This window comes from Boleophthalmus pectinirostris, unplaced genomic scaffold (genome assembly GCF_026225935.1).
Source record: "Boleophthalmus pectinirostris isolate CB_2022bp ecotype Guang Dong unplaced genomic scaffold, ASM2622593v1 HiC_scaffold_6, whole genome shotgun sequence".
In the NCBI taxonomy this organism is placed as follows: Eukaryota; Metazoa; Chordata; class Actinopteri; order Gobiiformes; family Gobiidae; genus Boleophthalmus; species Boleophthalmus pectinirostris.
This window is the reverse complement of record NW_026571447.1, coordinates 28,482,239-28,497,028: the sequence shown is the minus strand read 5'-3', so window position 1 is coordinate 28,497,028 and position 14,790 is coordinate 28,482,239. Positions and strand designations below refer to the sequence as shown.

At 36.8% G+C, this 14,790-nt stretch overlaps 2 protein-coding genes across 2 annotated transcripts; one reads left to right on the top strand and one right to left on the bottom strand.

Annotated features, from left to right (window-relative positions):
* Nucleotides 1-891: 891 nt before the first annotated feature.
* On the bottom strand, nt 892-7,955 carry rab13 (RAB13, member RAS oncogene family). The gene is made up of 8 exons (XM_020928052.2): nt 7,463-7,955; nt 6,217-6,277; nt 4,256-4,316; nt 4,068-4,145; nt 2,335-2,424; nt 1,913-1,978; nt 1,764-1,814; nt 892-1,672 (listed from the first exon to the last, which is right to left on the bottom strand). The coding sequence occupies exons 1-8, from the start codon at nt 7,584-7,586 to the stop codon at nt 1,601-1,603; spliced, it is 603 nt and encodes a 200-aa protein (XP_020783711.1). The 5' UTR covers nt 7,587-7,955; the 3' UTR covers nt 892-1,600.
* Nucleotides 7,956-8,665: 710 nt separating this feature from the next.
* rps27.2 (ribosomal protein S27, isoform 2) lies at nt 8,666-14,359 on the top strand. The gene is made up of 4 exons (XM_020928053.2): nt 8,666-8,742; nt 9,216-9,324; nt 9,942-10,052; nt 13,469-14,359. The coding sequence occupies exons 1-4, from the start codon at nt 8,737-8,739 to the stop codon at nt 13,495-13,497; spliced, it is 255 nt and encodes an 84-aa protein (XP_020783712.1). The 5' UTR covers nt 8,666-8,736; the 3' UTR covers nt 13,498-14,359.
* The last annotated feature ends 431 nt before the right edge of the window (nt 14,360-14,790 follow it).

The window sequence follows — 14,790 nt, the reverse complement described above, 5'->3', positions numbered from 1 at the left end:
CAGCCCCGGCACGCGGCGCTCAGTCTGGGGTTACTGCTGTCACGAGGAGCGCCATCCGAGCATCTGCTGCCCCCTCACCTTAGCTGTTTAGCATCCTGTCATTCTGTAAAGCTGTGGGACCGGACGACATCGGCACGATAAGTGTCTCAGTGAAGAAATGCAAACAAATACACCGATTCGATCTGCGGCGCCAAAAACAGAAAGTTGCGAAGGCTAAAATCTCATTGAGCGCAATGGCCTGCGGTGCTTTTGCAGTGGTCCACTTCAAAACCGAGACACCCCCTCTCCTCTGCCTCTCCCTGCAGTCACGCGGGTATCCCGTTCAACCCGTGTGTTCATCATACTCTATGTATTTGCCTACACTAGTCTGTATATTGCAGGCTTACCATGGGCCTACTGTTCCCCAGCTCACGTCATCCGAAATCTACGCCCTCTATGTCCGGACACAGCACATAGCTGAAGTACATCAGTTATATTTATCCATCTTCTTTGCCCTTTTCCTGTACCACCCAGAGCTGTGAACGCGGTGTATCGTGTTTGCAAACTGAAACCTACCCTGCGTGATGACAAGGCACGCACAACGTATAGGCCGCGCGAAGATGCGGCACAGCGCGCGCACCGCCGTGGTGCTGATGCTGCGGGAGGGGTGGTTGCCTAGCGACGGCCCTCGGCTCAAGGCTGCAGTCTTTAAATACCATCACAGTGAAGTGGAGGTGGGAGGTAAGAGTGATAGGCGGGGGGGGGAATTAAGAGGTTTTAAAGTTAGTTTAGTTTATGAGTGAAGCATCTTTGAGGCCCTGAATCTGCCCACAGCATCCACAAACAACAGAGAATGTGCGATAGATTGATGATTTACTGATTTAGTAGAAAGTTTAAGATACCACAAGTGAGTGTTGAATACAAAGCCAAAGACAAGTTTAATTCAGCAGGTGTGTGACGTGTGCAAATACACACACAAAGTAACTGAAATAACAACTCAAACTACACACATTTGTAATCATGGACACACTGGTCATGTCAGATAAATTCCTATAAGGTCTTCAGACAGCCATTGAAAGTATTACATTTATCAAACCACTCATCCTAAAAGGCAATGTATCCATTCACACGAGCACCACTATTAACATCCTTTAATCCATTATTCTTCATACGCCCCGTCATCTCATGTTACACTTGTCTCAATTCAGTCTTCCACTTTCTCTACACCTTCATAAGCCTATATACTTTACTCGATTCATAGCTATAGTGGTCTGTATTTAGTTGGCTGTGCAGGCTAGAGCATTTCCAATACTATTTATTTTTTCCTCCTCAATGTAGATTACATAAAATATTTCTTCCCTTTAATATGAAATAGTTAAAAATGGTATTGTTTAAGCTGTGTGCTTTTCCTATATGACAAAAATATCAAAACAGCCTGAAAACTGAAAACCTGTACCAAGTTACAGTATAAGAAAGTAAAAAACCGTCTGCCTCTCTACAAGTATACCAAATATTTTTGTACATTTATACATTTCGCCACAAGATGGAGCCAAACATGTGATATGTGTTTTTAAGCAAAAGTGAAGTGTCCTTAAAATGGCAATATTATTCTGACCAGCGTCTAGAGAAGAACACATTTGGAAGCTTTTTTCTCTGTGCTGCTGGTGATTTTGACCTCTCGACCACTATGACCCTGTTAAACAAAGATGTTGCAAGGTTACGTAATATAGTTTGATTAGATACTGCTGTATAAAATTAATTTAAAAATATAATCATGGCCTTACTGTTTTCTTGTTGGACTTTTGAAGAATATCACTTGCCAAAGCCAAAAAGGACTGTAAAATTCAAGAAGACATCACAAATCTCGATAAATTAAATGAAGCAATAGAAAAATTGTGTTTATAAAATGGTTACAAGTTATGTTTTAGCCCACCTCATCTACATTGATGCTAGACTTTGCGCTTGTCTCAAAGAACCGAATGCCATGATCCTTAGCCAGCTGTAGAGACAAATAGACACGGTTTATCTTTGGCAAACACATCACATGTAATGATAATTATGCTTCATTTGCTCCTCTCAATGGCTAAGTTTACATGCACACCAAAAATCTGATCAGAATCTACACTTGTACAGCATGGCTAACAAACACAAAAATGAAAGAAGAATGTATGTCATTGTATTGTCATTGTATTTTGTCTTCCAGATACAAGCGTGACTCACTAATTAACTAATTAACTGAGACATAGCACCAGGCTTTTTGACGATCACATTCCTTTTGTGCATGTAAACAGTAAACACACACCAGAAATCAGATCTAATTACTGGGCCCACTGATTATTCTGGTCATGTAAATACCTTCTCTCCTGTCTCCTTAGGAACTTTCCGCTTGGCTTCAATGTCACATTTGTTACCGAGCAACATCCGACTGACTCCAGCAGATGCATTCTAGGAAACAGAATTATTCAATTATTAAAGATGAGGAGCCTATTTCTGCAGCTATGGCACAGTTAGTCCAGTAGCATGAACTTAAAGCTATACAGACAACCAGTCAATGAGAGTGGTTTAGATCTTGAGTTAATTCATGTAAAAATCATGATTGGAAACTCACTGGATTGATTACATGGGCTTACCATAAGTATTATAAAAGGACACAAATGTTGAACATGATCATTTCTATTAGTGATTCACCCTAGATCTCATTTACTGAAGTTTTTTTGTGCTGCTCTATTCTGTACTTAATAAAAGAGATTACTTCTTCCACCACTGGTATAATTTAATTTCATGTCAAGGTTTAAAGGTCCTATATTATGCAAAAACTGACTCTTGTGAGCTTAAAGCCATGTTATATTGCTGTTACCTCATCAAAAACATACCTGGAGGTTTGTTTTGTTTAATTCACATGTTTGAGTACAGGTAATCCTTTATTATTAATCTGTCAACATCTCCAAAGCTCCCCTTGTGATGTCATGCACAGTAGTGGTAGTTTCAAGTTAACAGCTACTTTTTACCTTTTGTTCAGTACAGATAGTCAATTCCAAGTCGGATATTAAACACAGAGGAACACTGTCTGTATTACCACATGACATCACAAAGTGGAACAGAGTGTTTTCTGTTCTGAGAGAAGAGCTCAGTCTAAATAAGCAGGTTTGTGCTTTAAACATGTGTGAATAAAACAAAACACAACTCCAGGCGTGTTTGTGATGAGGAACCAACATTAACACCTTGATCAAAAGATAACATAATATGGGTCCTTTAATGTTGTACAACAGCGGTTTTCAATAGGTGAGACCCGCCTCCCCTGGGGGGCGCCAAAGAGCCACTGGGGAGGCACGACACACACTGGAAGAAAAAATAACTGTCCACATCTGTACACATCTGCAGCAGTATCAGTATCGGTAATTGTGGGTGCGTGTGTAAACTGTAAAATTATGCTGCAATTCTGACAACCTACATATAGTTTGGGGCGTCAACTTTTGCCTTGTATACGCCGCAACTCCTCCTGTACGCAGCGCCTCTAAACCAGAACTAAAACCAGGACTAAACCAGGACTAAAATCAGGACTAAAACCAGGACTAAATCACAACTAAAACCAGGATTAAACCAGAACTTAACCAGGACTAAACAAGAACTAAAACCAGGACTAAATCAGGACTAAACCAGCACTAAACCAGGACTAAACCAGGACTAAAATCAGAGCTAAAATCAGGGCTAAGACCAGATCTAAACCAGGACTAAAATCAGGACTAAACTCAGGACTAAAATCAGGACTAAAACCAGGACTACACCAGGACTACACCAGAAGTTAAACCAGGACTAAACCAGGACTAAAATCAGGACTAAAACCAGGTCTAAACCAGGTCTAAACCAGGAGTAAATCTAGGTATAAACTATGTCTAAACCAGGACTAAAATCAGGATTAAAATCAGGACTAAAACGAAGTCTAAACCAGGTCTAAACCAGGATTTAAACCAGGATTTAACCAGGACAAAACCATGCATTCACCAAATTTGAAACCCCCTGTTGTACAACTTGTGTGCAGCGATTGTCTCTGCGTTGTTAAAATACTTCAGCGTAGTAAAGGCTCTTACTTCTTTGATGCTCTTCATCCAGTTCTGAATGTTTTCGAAGGATTTCTCGTCTGTGATGTCATACACCAGGATGATGCCCTATGGGGGGTATTAGAGTGGGTGGTAGTTACAGGTAGAGCACAAAAGCCCTGGTGATGAAGTCAGACCAATTATCCATTTAACCCGTCTAATGGGCATCCTGTACTCACCATGGCGCCTCTGTAGTAGGCTGTTGTTATTGTCTTAAACCTCTCCTGGCCCGCTGTGTCCCTAAATGAAGTACATGTACACAATTAGATGCATAATATAATCATAGGGTTGGCAAAGAAATAAAAAAATAACCACATACTAACCGATACTAAAACTAGTGTTGAAAAGAAGCTAATTTACCGATAATGTAAAGGTTTTTGAGTAGTATTGATGTTAACAGAACTAGTGTTATTTTAGACTACATGATTTATTTTAGTCTATTTTATTGTGTTGAAAATTGCATACAAAGAATGTTTTTTATTTTCATTGTGGTAATGAAATTGTAATTCAGTATTCAATAGGGATGTAACGATATCCAAATCTCTCGGGACAATATTATCATGATATGTATCTCACCGTCCGATAGTTCTTGCGATATTCTGCAGAGGATAAAATAATTGTAGATGCTTTTAAAATACTTTGACAAGATTTTGCTGTCAATTATTTCCATCATAATCCCAAGAATTCAAGTAAAAAACATATTTCTTTATGTTGCCTGCACTGAAATGAATCATGGGATATGTAGTTCCCTATGTTTATGAGATGTTGCTTCTATAAAACCATGTATTTAAGCAAAGAAAATTGTAATTCGATATATTGTGACAGCCCACAACATTATTGTGAGACTTAACGATGCAATATCACGTTATTTTGGTTACTGTGACATACCAAGTATTCAACTTTTTCCTTAGCATGCATACTGAGCTAGACATGTTTATATATTATGACAACACTAATAAAGAAATGATTTGAAGCGGTCTCATTAAATTTTATTGATTAAATGAACAGTATAAACCTGTCACGTTAAAATAAATGGCATGCAATTCATTTTCATTTAATAGCAGCCACGCAGATGTAAAGGTGAACACAAAGGGCCACTAGTGTAAAGTGCTGTGAGGCATTTTTATGACTTTTACTAAAACAATGGGAAGGTGAATGATGCGACTGTAACTGTTGTTTACAATGAGCCTTAGTGTGAGAACATAGTGGGTCTAGAAAGAGGAAAAGGCTTGATACTCAATCCCATTTTCAAACCCAAAATGATTATTAAAAAAATTAGTATTTTTATATAATTATATAATATACCAGCATTTTAAATTTTCAACGTAATAGTATTTTTATATAAATCTATTAAAAGTTTCAATAGTAGTTTACCAGTGTATAACAATTCAGGAAAGACCAAACTTCTCTTATCTTAGATCTCTAATTAAAACAACAACAAATAGATTTGATATTTTGGGTCATCTCGTGTGAAGATGAGAGAAAATTATTATTTTGTTATTAGTAGGAGTGTGCAAAAATATTGAAATATCGATATATATCGTATTGGTTAATGTGATGATACAGCATCAATATCATGGGATGCTGTATCGATATATTGCCAAGAGTATTTTTTGGTATATTTTACTAAATTATTTTGTCACAGCGCTACAGATTTGTTGCTTGTTTAGTGGAAGGAAACTCTTTTATGCAACACATTTGACATTTTCACTGTTTTGATGAGTAAAATGGAAGTTTTTCATATTAACGTTGGACGAGAAGTGGTTTAACAAAGACTTTTAGCATCACAGCCATTATTTAGCCTTTGTTTTTTATTAAACTGTATCAATTTGTTTTGAAATATATCGTATCAAATTGAAAGAGCACTGTATTGAGGGATGTATCATATTGGCAACTTCTTAATGATACCCAGCCCTTGTAATTCATGTAGTGCCTTTGTGAATGTACAAAAACAAGATAATTCGTCTTGCTGCACAGGGTCAACTATAATATAGATATTTTCTTTATTTCATAGATGACATATTGAGGAGGATGTTTCTGCACTTTACAGGAAAATGAGCCGACTGGGACGAGATTTTTTATCTTATCAACAATGTCAAATTCAACAACGCATTAGCAGATAAGAACTGTGCGCGCTTACCAGACTTGCAGTTTCACTTTCCTTCCATCCACATCGATGGTTTTCACTTTAAAGTCAATGCCTAAAGGAGACGTAAAGGGAAAATAGGAAGGGCATGAGAAATGTAGCAAAAACAGCATAAATATGTACCATAAACCCACCCACCCAACACACACCCCATTCATTCATATATAGGTCACCCCCGGACCATATTTGGGTTTTGTGTCTTCTCTCTCTTTTCCTCTCTTTGTAGAACATAACATAGGCTACTCATTCCTGTTTGATAGTTCTGTTTTGGCTGTTTTTGTTTAATCTTTAATCAAAATCACTGGAGACCATCTGGGAACTGGAGGAGGCAGCATCGTAAAAGTTCTAAAATACTAAAATCCAGCTTCTTGACACCACTTCTAAGCCTAGTTTTGCCCTGGTTTCATCCTGGTAGCGTGGGTTTAAACTTGATACCAACATTTCCTGATTTATTCCTGTTTCTATAGTCTGGAAACACCCTGATTCATCTGTAGTCCAGGTCTAGTCTTTGCTTACTCAGATTAAGGCTGGGTATGGCATTAATTACTGGTTTAGTCTTGGTCAAGTCCTGGTTTGTTTATTCCTGGAAAACCCCATTTTAGACCTGGTTTAGTCCTTAAGCCCTGGTCTTTATCCTGGTTTAATCTGCCCTACTTAGTCCTTAGTCTAGAGTTGAGGCATAATTAAGTCATGCTAAGGTTAAAGTTTGATTGATTTAACCCTGGTTTAGTTCTGGTTTAATCCTGGTTTGGCCATTTAGTCCTGACGTAGTCCTGTTTCATCTTTTACATTGACTTGTTGAGACTTTTATGACGCATGTAGAGCTATACATGCCCTAATCTACTTTACAGTCCTTGTGGAGGCAGTGAGATGGTTAACAGAGATAGGAATGAGGGTGGGTGGACCCTGTGAGAGCCTAGACAGAGGAATGAGATCAGAGGCAGAGATGGGGGAGAGGGTCAGGGAAGATACTACAAGAAAAAAAAAAAAAAAAAAATGATATGAGACAGTAACAGCAGAGATTGTGGTGGACTGGTAGTTCAATGACAAGTTGAGACATGACAGCAGTCTAAGCACACCACATGAAACCAGAAACCAGTTTGTAAGTTTTCTCAGGCACTCAAAATAAAAGAAGAATGGAAGAAATCTGGTCTAGATGCATTAAAAAAAACATTTTAGACTAGTAATGGTTTTGGTTTAATAAAATGGCACAACATGTCATAATAGCACAGTAACGTACCAATGGTGGAAATGTAAGTAGAGTTGAAATTATCTTCTGCAAAACGAATGATAAGACACGTTTTTCCAACACCACTGTCTCCGATGAGCAACAGTTTGTACAAAAAATCGTACTTTTTTGCCATGGCGCGCGGATAGCACAAAGTTCACTCACTCCTTGAAGATCTTACTTTCATATAGACCTAATACTTGGTAGATGTCTCCTTTGTAGTGATTTAAAAGGCCTGCCCCATGTAGTTGGAAGCGTCCTCTTTTTCCTTGTCACCGGTAAATTCCGATCCCCCTCAGTGCCTCTACTGCGCCGTTTTGGACCAATCTTGGATCAAACTCCACTCTATCCCAAATGCGCAAAGACAACCGCAGATACGTGTTCAGCGCCAAATATATCCAAAGTATTTTACATTCCCCTGACAGCCAGTCTTTAGCAGTTTGCAAACATTCCGGGATGGCTACGTGTTTTTTCAGACTCCAAAAAACTTTGCTTCCACCCGGATCCACTGGTAGTCAACGTAGTGGGAAGTACAAGCGGCATGGACACGAACTAGACACTAGATGGGGCTCTTTCTTCATTTTTACCCACACTGTTTTTCATAACTTTTCGCTATGTCAGCAAAATTATTACTTGTCTATATGAAAAATGTAATATTTTAGTTAGGGTGACCAGATTTTCAAAATAAAAAAAACTAGGACATCCCTGGTTTGGGTTAGTTGGTATTAAAACATCGTGAAACGCGTGCGTAATTAAGAAAAAACGCACTCGGCACTAATTTTCTTTGAGTTTTGGTCAATTTTAAGCAGCTTTTCTGTATTTTACCTAAACAAATGACAATTTATGCCTCTCTCTACTGTTGGCAGGTATCAGATTCATCAAAAATAGAGACACCTGGGAGATTTCTTGTATAAAACTGAGACAAATCACTGTTTTTTGGATAAATCTGTTGTGACAGGGGACACAGAGCTCAAAAAAGGGGACTGTCCCCGGTAAATAGGGACGTCTGGTCGCCCTAATCTTAGTAATGGTACCGATAAGATATAATTGGGTCAAATTAAGACCACTAATACAAAATAAATTATATTGAGAAAAAATAATTAATTAAAAAATAAAAATATCTGATGTTAGAAACAGGTGAAATAGGTTATACACTTTTACTATAAATGTTAAAAGTTTAAAACTGTACCTTTGTAAGTTGCTTTTTAAAAATGTGTTTATTATTGCGCGGCCAACTTCCGGGATTGAGAGGCAGTGATTTCCGGTAAAAGTCCAGACACGCAGACATGCCAGTAAGTAGTTAAAAAGCAAATATTGTGCAACCAGACTGTAAAAAGTGGTTATTTCAGTAGATTAACGTCTATAATATTGTTGAAATTTGGGTCTGCTATGCCTTGTCACGTTATATGTGATTTTCTGTGCTTACAAATCGTGCACTCGCGTAATGGCGAAGCACGTGCAAGAAGAGCTGTCCACGTTGCTAAAATTGAGCGTGTAAAAATATTAGTTTTGGTTTGACAGCAGATTAAAATAGATGTACACGGTATACTAAAGTAATGTCGCCATTTAGGGGTTAATTGCGTTAAAATTAATCGTAGTTTTCTTTTCAAGTGTTGTTACGTTGTCGTCACCTCTTGGAAAATTTTCAGTCTGTTCCTTCCTGTCCTGGATCGCTTATCTACTTATTCGTTTCTTAAGAAAAAAAAAAGTCTAATCTTTATTTGCATTAACATAAAATATTTACTTTCTTTTCTTAATTATTCAGCTCGCAAAGGATCTACTAAACCCATCCCCGGAGGTAGAAAAGAGGAGACACAAGAAAAAACGCCTTGTCCAATGTCCCAACTCATATTTTATGGATGTTAAGTGTCCAGGTTTGTAAGATCTGTGTTTAATTTGTCTTAATTTATTATTGCTCAAGCAGCCATTAATTTTAAAGACTAGTTCTCAACCTTTTTCTACCCACTACAAACCGTGTTATTCCAGTAATTAGAAAGTTGTCAAAATAAATATCCATCAAAGGACTTTTAAGCCATAATTATTCTTTCCTGTTTACTCCTATGTCACAGAAAAGACATTAATTACACATTATTTTACCATGTACTTTGTTAAGATGATTTAACCTAGAAACAATCTTAACTGTTCAATCTCAACCATTAAGCCATCTTCATCACGTATTCACTTCTTTTTAATATGAAATAATTCAAAGCACATATACTCCCAGGGGTCCTCTTACTGCTGGATGGGGAAACTAGCCTGCTGTTATTTGTCCATTTGCGCTTTTGCCTTTATGTGTTGCCCTATCATTATTTCTTCCGGTGACTAGGGTGTCAAATAAGGCATACAGAAAAGCGTGTGGCTGTCAAATTGAGTGGCAAATTGCCTCTTAACTCAACACTTGCACGGACACATGAGTTTTCAGTGTTTATCGAAAGTCAATGATTTACACGTTCCCGCTGCTTTCTCTTCTCACTTTTGTGTGTTTTTGAAGGTTGCTACAAAATCACCACCGTGTTCAGTCATGCTCAAACCGTCGTGCTGTGTGTCGGCTGCTCCACAGTCCTCTGTCAGCCCACGGGTGGGAAAGCCAGACTCACAGAAGGTACAAAACACGTTAAACTTGTACTTTTTATTTAAAGGTGCATTGTGCAACGTTTGTGTTGGAGAGTCCATCACCAGCTTGTCTCCATGAAGATGATATTGCTTTGTCTGAAATGCTCCATGGTATGACATTAAACGCATATCTAACATTTATTCATTAGACTTAGACAGACTTTATTGATCCACAAGGGAAATTACTTGGACACAGTAGCTCACACGTCACATTAGATTACAATAACAGGGTAATAAACTTCTAAATAAGTAGCAATAAAAAATAGCAATAGATCTGTATCAATAAGACATAAATTATATAAAGGTTTGTACAGTAAGTTTAAAAAAAGTAATATAAATACAGTTTACAAGAGGTCATTAGGAAACATGCAAAGATGATATGATGATGATTGACAGAAACAGGCTTATCTGTTACATAAGGGTGAGTTGTTGTATATCTGTATGGAGTATTGTATGAATGTAGTCGTGAGTGTTTGAGTGGAGCCTCTTGAATGAGCTCCTCTGTCCTGCTATCGTCTGGTGCCGTCAATTATGGGTGTTTCTGTTGCTCAAAAATACAATAATTCTCCCTGGATTCCTTGGATTGCATTTCCACAAGTCTGGCTTGTAATGTAGCCTATAGTTGTCTGCCTTAAATTTAATCTCTACTGTGGAACATTCTAGACAAAGCAATAACATCTCCATGAAGACAAGCAGGTGATGGACCCTTCACCAGAAAAGTTGCACAATGCACCTTTAACAACCATTATTATCTAATGTCTATGGACTGGAGCACAAACACAGATACAACATGGAGCGCAGATCTTGCACATGGTATCTTAATACAGTTTTCTGTTTTTGAGTCTGTAATGTGCTAAAGAAAAAAAAAAAAAGTATAATTTTGAGATGTGCTCCAATGAATTGACCAATCATGACTAGCCAATTACAAAAAAAATACTAAAAAATGCATGAAAAAAGACGTTATAAAGAAGACAAATCCATTATTATATCAAAATGTCAAAACAAAACTAAAATATTTCTGAACTAATCCAGAATTTTGTTGTTGACTACTAAAATAATTGTTAGTTGCAGCCCTAATTTTGAGTTTATAATCACAGTTGGTAATCGCAGAGGGGCAATTATTATTAAATATTATTTGCTTCTTCTGAGTTCTGCTGTGTGTGATCGTTTAAACCCGCCTGTCAGTCAGAGGATGATTAATAGAAGGAGAGGATGGAACCATGTTTGTGTGTTTTAGCACAGATGTACATTAAACAGAAAAGCCAGAAAAGTTTTTTATGGCATTTTGCCCAGCCCCATTTCTGCCCAGTTTCGGTCTTGAGCCATTTACTAAGACTTTAACCAGTCTTGTATCTGCAAAGTAAATGTGAAGCTAAAAGCATCGTCAGATATAATTTGCTGGCGTATTGTGCAGCTTGTTTAGTAATTTGTACTATGGAAGACTATAGTTGTTATTATCTACCACTGGGAAACCTGCTATCATACCATGTGTCATCATCCCATTGGGGTAACTGGTGCAGTGAGTTAAGCTTTCACCCACCAATGGAAGGGTATGTGGTTCAGGTATTATCTCAGCACATACGTACATCCCAACACACCTTGAAAATATGCTTCATTATTAGATTTGTCCAGCATAATTATCACCAAATGCTTCTTAAACTGTTGATTTAGTCTGGGCCAATATTAAATGTTGATCATCTATTGCAGCAGCACTTGAACTAAAGTACCACTAATACACAAATGTGTTTTATTAGATGTGTGCACTGCAGTGTATTACTCCATATCATCAAATGCTACTTTAACTGTTGCTTTTAGTCTGGGTCAGTAAGATGTTTGTCGTCTGTTGTGTTTGATTTAACTTTATTGGCTCTCCTTTGCCTTTGTGTTGCCCTTTCATTCATTTCTTTATGAAAAGGGTGTCTATAAAGGCGTACAGTAACTCTGGCAACAGATGTGGATCTAACTGAAGGGCATCTGATGTGATTCTTTCAACTCCCTCATCTGCCAGAACAAACAAAGAACAACTTTGCAATAACTTCAGCAAACACTAGAAACAATCCAAGTGGTCTTAAAGATGACACTCCACATGTTGGTACATTGGTTTAAATGTCAGGTGGTTTATTCAGTTTGTCTATGAATCATTTGAGCTTAATAGTCAAGGTTACTGCCTGCCAATAGCTACCATGGTAACAGAAAAAGGGCTATTGGAGTTTGGTACAAAGTGTTAATTAATTTACAAGACATTCACATTTGGTTTAGAACATCTGTAAAATTAAAAATAAGTAAGTAAAAAAGTTTGGACAGTATTTTTACATGGGTGTATCTGTGGGCTAGTGTTGATAGTCTTGACAGCATTCTTGGATGTTTATTTGGGCTGGGTATCATTAAGAAGATGTCGATATGATGCAAACCTTGATACATAGGCCACAATATGATACATGTCTCGATTCAGTGCACTTTTGATTCAATTTGATATTTCAAATCGGTTTCATACGGTTCAATAAAAAAAAATTGCTAAATCATCACTGCGATACTAAAAGTTTTTGTTAAAACACTTCTTGTGCAAAGTTCATATGAAACACAAACATTTAAATCATAAACAGTGAAAATGTCAAATATGTCGCATGAATGAGTGTCCTTCCTCTGAACAAGCAACAAAACTAGCATTGTCACAAAATTATTTGGTAAAATATACTAAAATACTCTTGGCGAGATATCGACACAGCAGCCCACGATATCGATACTGTATCATCACATTATATGATAAGATATACCGATATTTCGATATTTTTGCACATCCCTAATGTTTAATATATGAATTATAACTGCAAAAGGCTGGAATTATTTAGCTATTAATACATCTCACCATATGTAATCATGTAGTTTAGACCTCTGCAAATGTTTCTTTTTGTCTAGCGGAATCAAAGACATAAAAGTTATCACTAACCTTAGGGATGTAATAATAATTGAAATATCGTGATATCGTATCGTCAAAAGTCTCACAATAATATCGTGGACTTTCACAGTATATCGAATTACAAGTTCCTTTGCTTAAATGCATGGTTTTATAATAGCAACATCTTATAAACATAGGGAACTACATATGCCATGATTCATTTCAGTGCAGGCAACATGAAGAGATATGTTTTTTACTTTAATACTTGGGATTATGACGGTAATAATTCACACCAAAATCTTGTCAAGGTATTTTAAAAGCAAAAAAGTGTCCCATCTACAATTATATTATCCTCTTCAAAATATCGCAACAAATATTGTAGTAGTAGCAGTAGATAATAACAAAATGGCATTACTTGTCAGAGATGTTCTATATTTTTTCCCAACATTGTTCTAACCTAATTCTAAACGTTTTCATTAACTATTTTCTTTCTTTTGTTGTTCTTGCAGGTTGTTCATTCAGGAGGAAACAGCACTAGTGTGAAGATGACTTTTGGACATGGTTGAGGAAGAGGAGAGGAGAAGAGGTGGAGGAGAGGACCGTAGCTTTATGGTCATCCAGCGAAATTGAGGCTGAAATTGAGGCTCACGTGGAGAGCCGGGGAAGATCATGTGCTCAAGAAAATCTGCCTTTTTAATTCTGCAGAGAGAAGTGGTACATTCAACAGTCTTAATAATTGAAGGTTGAGTTTGGGAAATGGATCTGGAGCCTGATTTTCCTCTGGTTTTTCTACTAAAACTAAATTTGTAACCATTGGATTTTGATGAGAAAATCTGGGAATAACTCAACTTGAATATTAGCAGTGAGTTTAAGGCCTTTTGGTGCTAGTAATACAAAATAAATGAACTAAATGCTGTATTCATTAATCAAACTAGCTTGAGTCTTGAAAGTATACTGTGATTTATGAATAAAAAGATCTCATAGTTGTAAACATTAACTCTAAGTAAATGGCAATTCAAAATCATTGTCATATTTTAAAACATGACCAATTGTATATTAACTTCTTGGGGTCATGTCTTTAAAAATAACCCAAGAAGTTAAAAAAAAAAAAAAAAAGACAAAATGAACGTTTTTGGATTATGGCCAGCTTGTTTTTGCTGTGGTTTATGTCACTTCTAGCACTTATGTTATCTACGATTTATGGATATCAATCATAAAAATGTGAATATGTCTGGGTTAGGGTTCAATGAAAAATGTATCTTACATGAAATAAAATCAACAGGCTTGAAACTTTCAGCTTCATTTGTTTTCTGTTAAATAACTATTGTAAATAAGTAATTTCCTTTTTTTTAAATTTTACTTTTTACATGGGGTAAATAAAGTTCTGGTATACAAATTGACTGGATTACTTTATTAATTTCATTTCAGATTTATCTTAGATGCTTTTGAGTTTGGAAAAGGGAGTAGGACGGGCAAGTTTTTGTAAGTGTACGTCAAAAACTAATTATGTTTAACCAGTAATAAACTTAGGCATGTAACTGTACACTTTGTCCTATCATAAATTATGTAATAGTAATTATCAGTGGGTGTGTCAGAGTAAAAACCACGATTGCAAAACGGGCTAAATTAACCCTTGTTAAAGATGCTTTTCTGGTGGAGGAATTAGGCATTTATCCAATAACAATTACAATTTACCTTAAAACATATCTTACTGTGAGCTGGGATGTTTCTACAACAAATTACTGGCGTAGTAGTGTTACTTTCATGCCTCCATGGAGATAGACAAATTTAATTTTCCAGAGACAAAGCCGTACATCTCCATGGAAACAAG

Bases quoted from the DNA above. Each gene is read 5' to 3' on its own strand.
- rab13 (XM_020928052.2), bottom strand. From the start codon at position 7,586: ATGGCAAAAAAGTACGATTTTTTGTACAAACTGTTGCTCATCGGAGAC. The intron at 2,425-4,067 runs GTAAGAGCCTTT...TCTGTTTCCTAG, and splicing joins GGATGAAGAGCATCAAAGAA to AATGCATCTGCTGGAGTCAG. The intron at 1,979-2,334 runs GTATTTACATGA...TTGTCTCTACAG, and splicing joins CTAAGGAGACAGGAGAGAAG to CTGGCTAAGGATCATGGCAT.
- rps27.2 (XM_020928053.2), top strand. The intron at 9,325-9,941 runs GTTTGTAAGATC...GTGTTTTTGAAG, and splicing joins TATGGATGTTAAGTGTCCAG to GTTGCTACAAAATCACCACC. The intron at 10,053-13,468 runs GTACAAAACACG...TTGTTCTTGCAG, and splicing joins GAAAGCCAGACTCACAGAAG to GTTGTTCATTCAGGAGGAAA.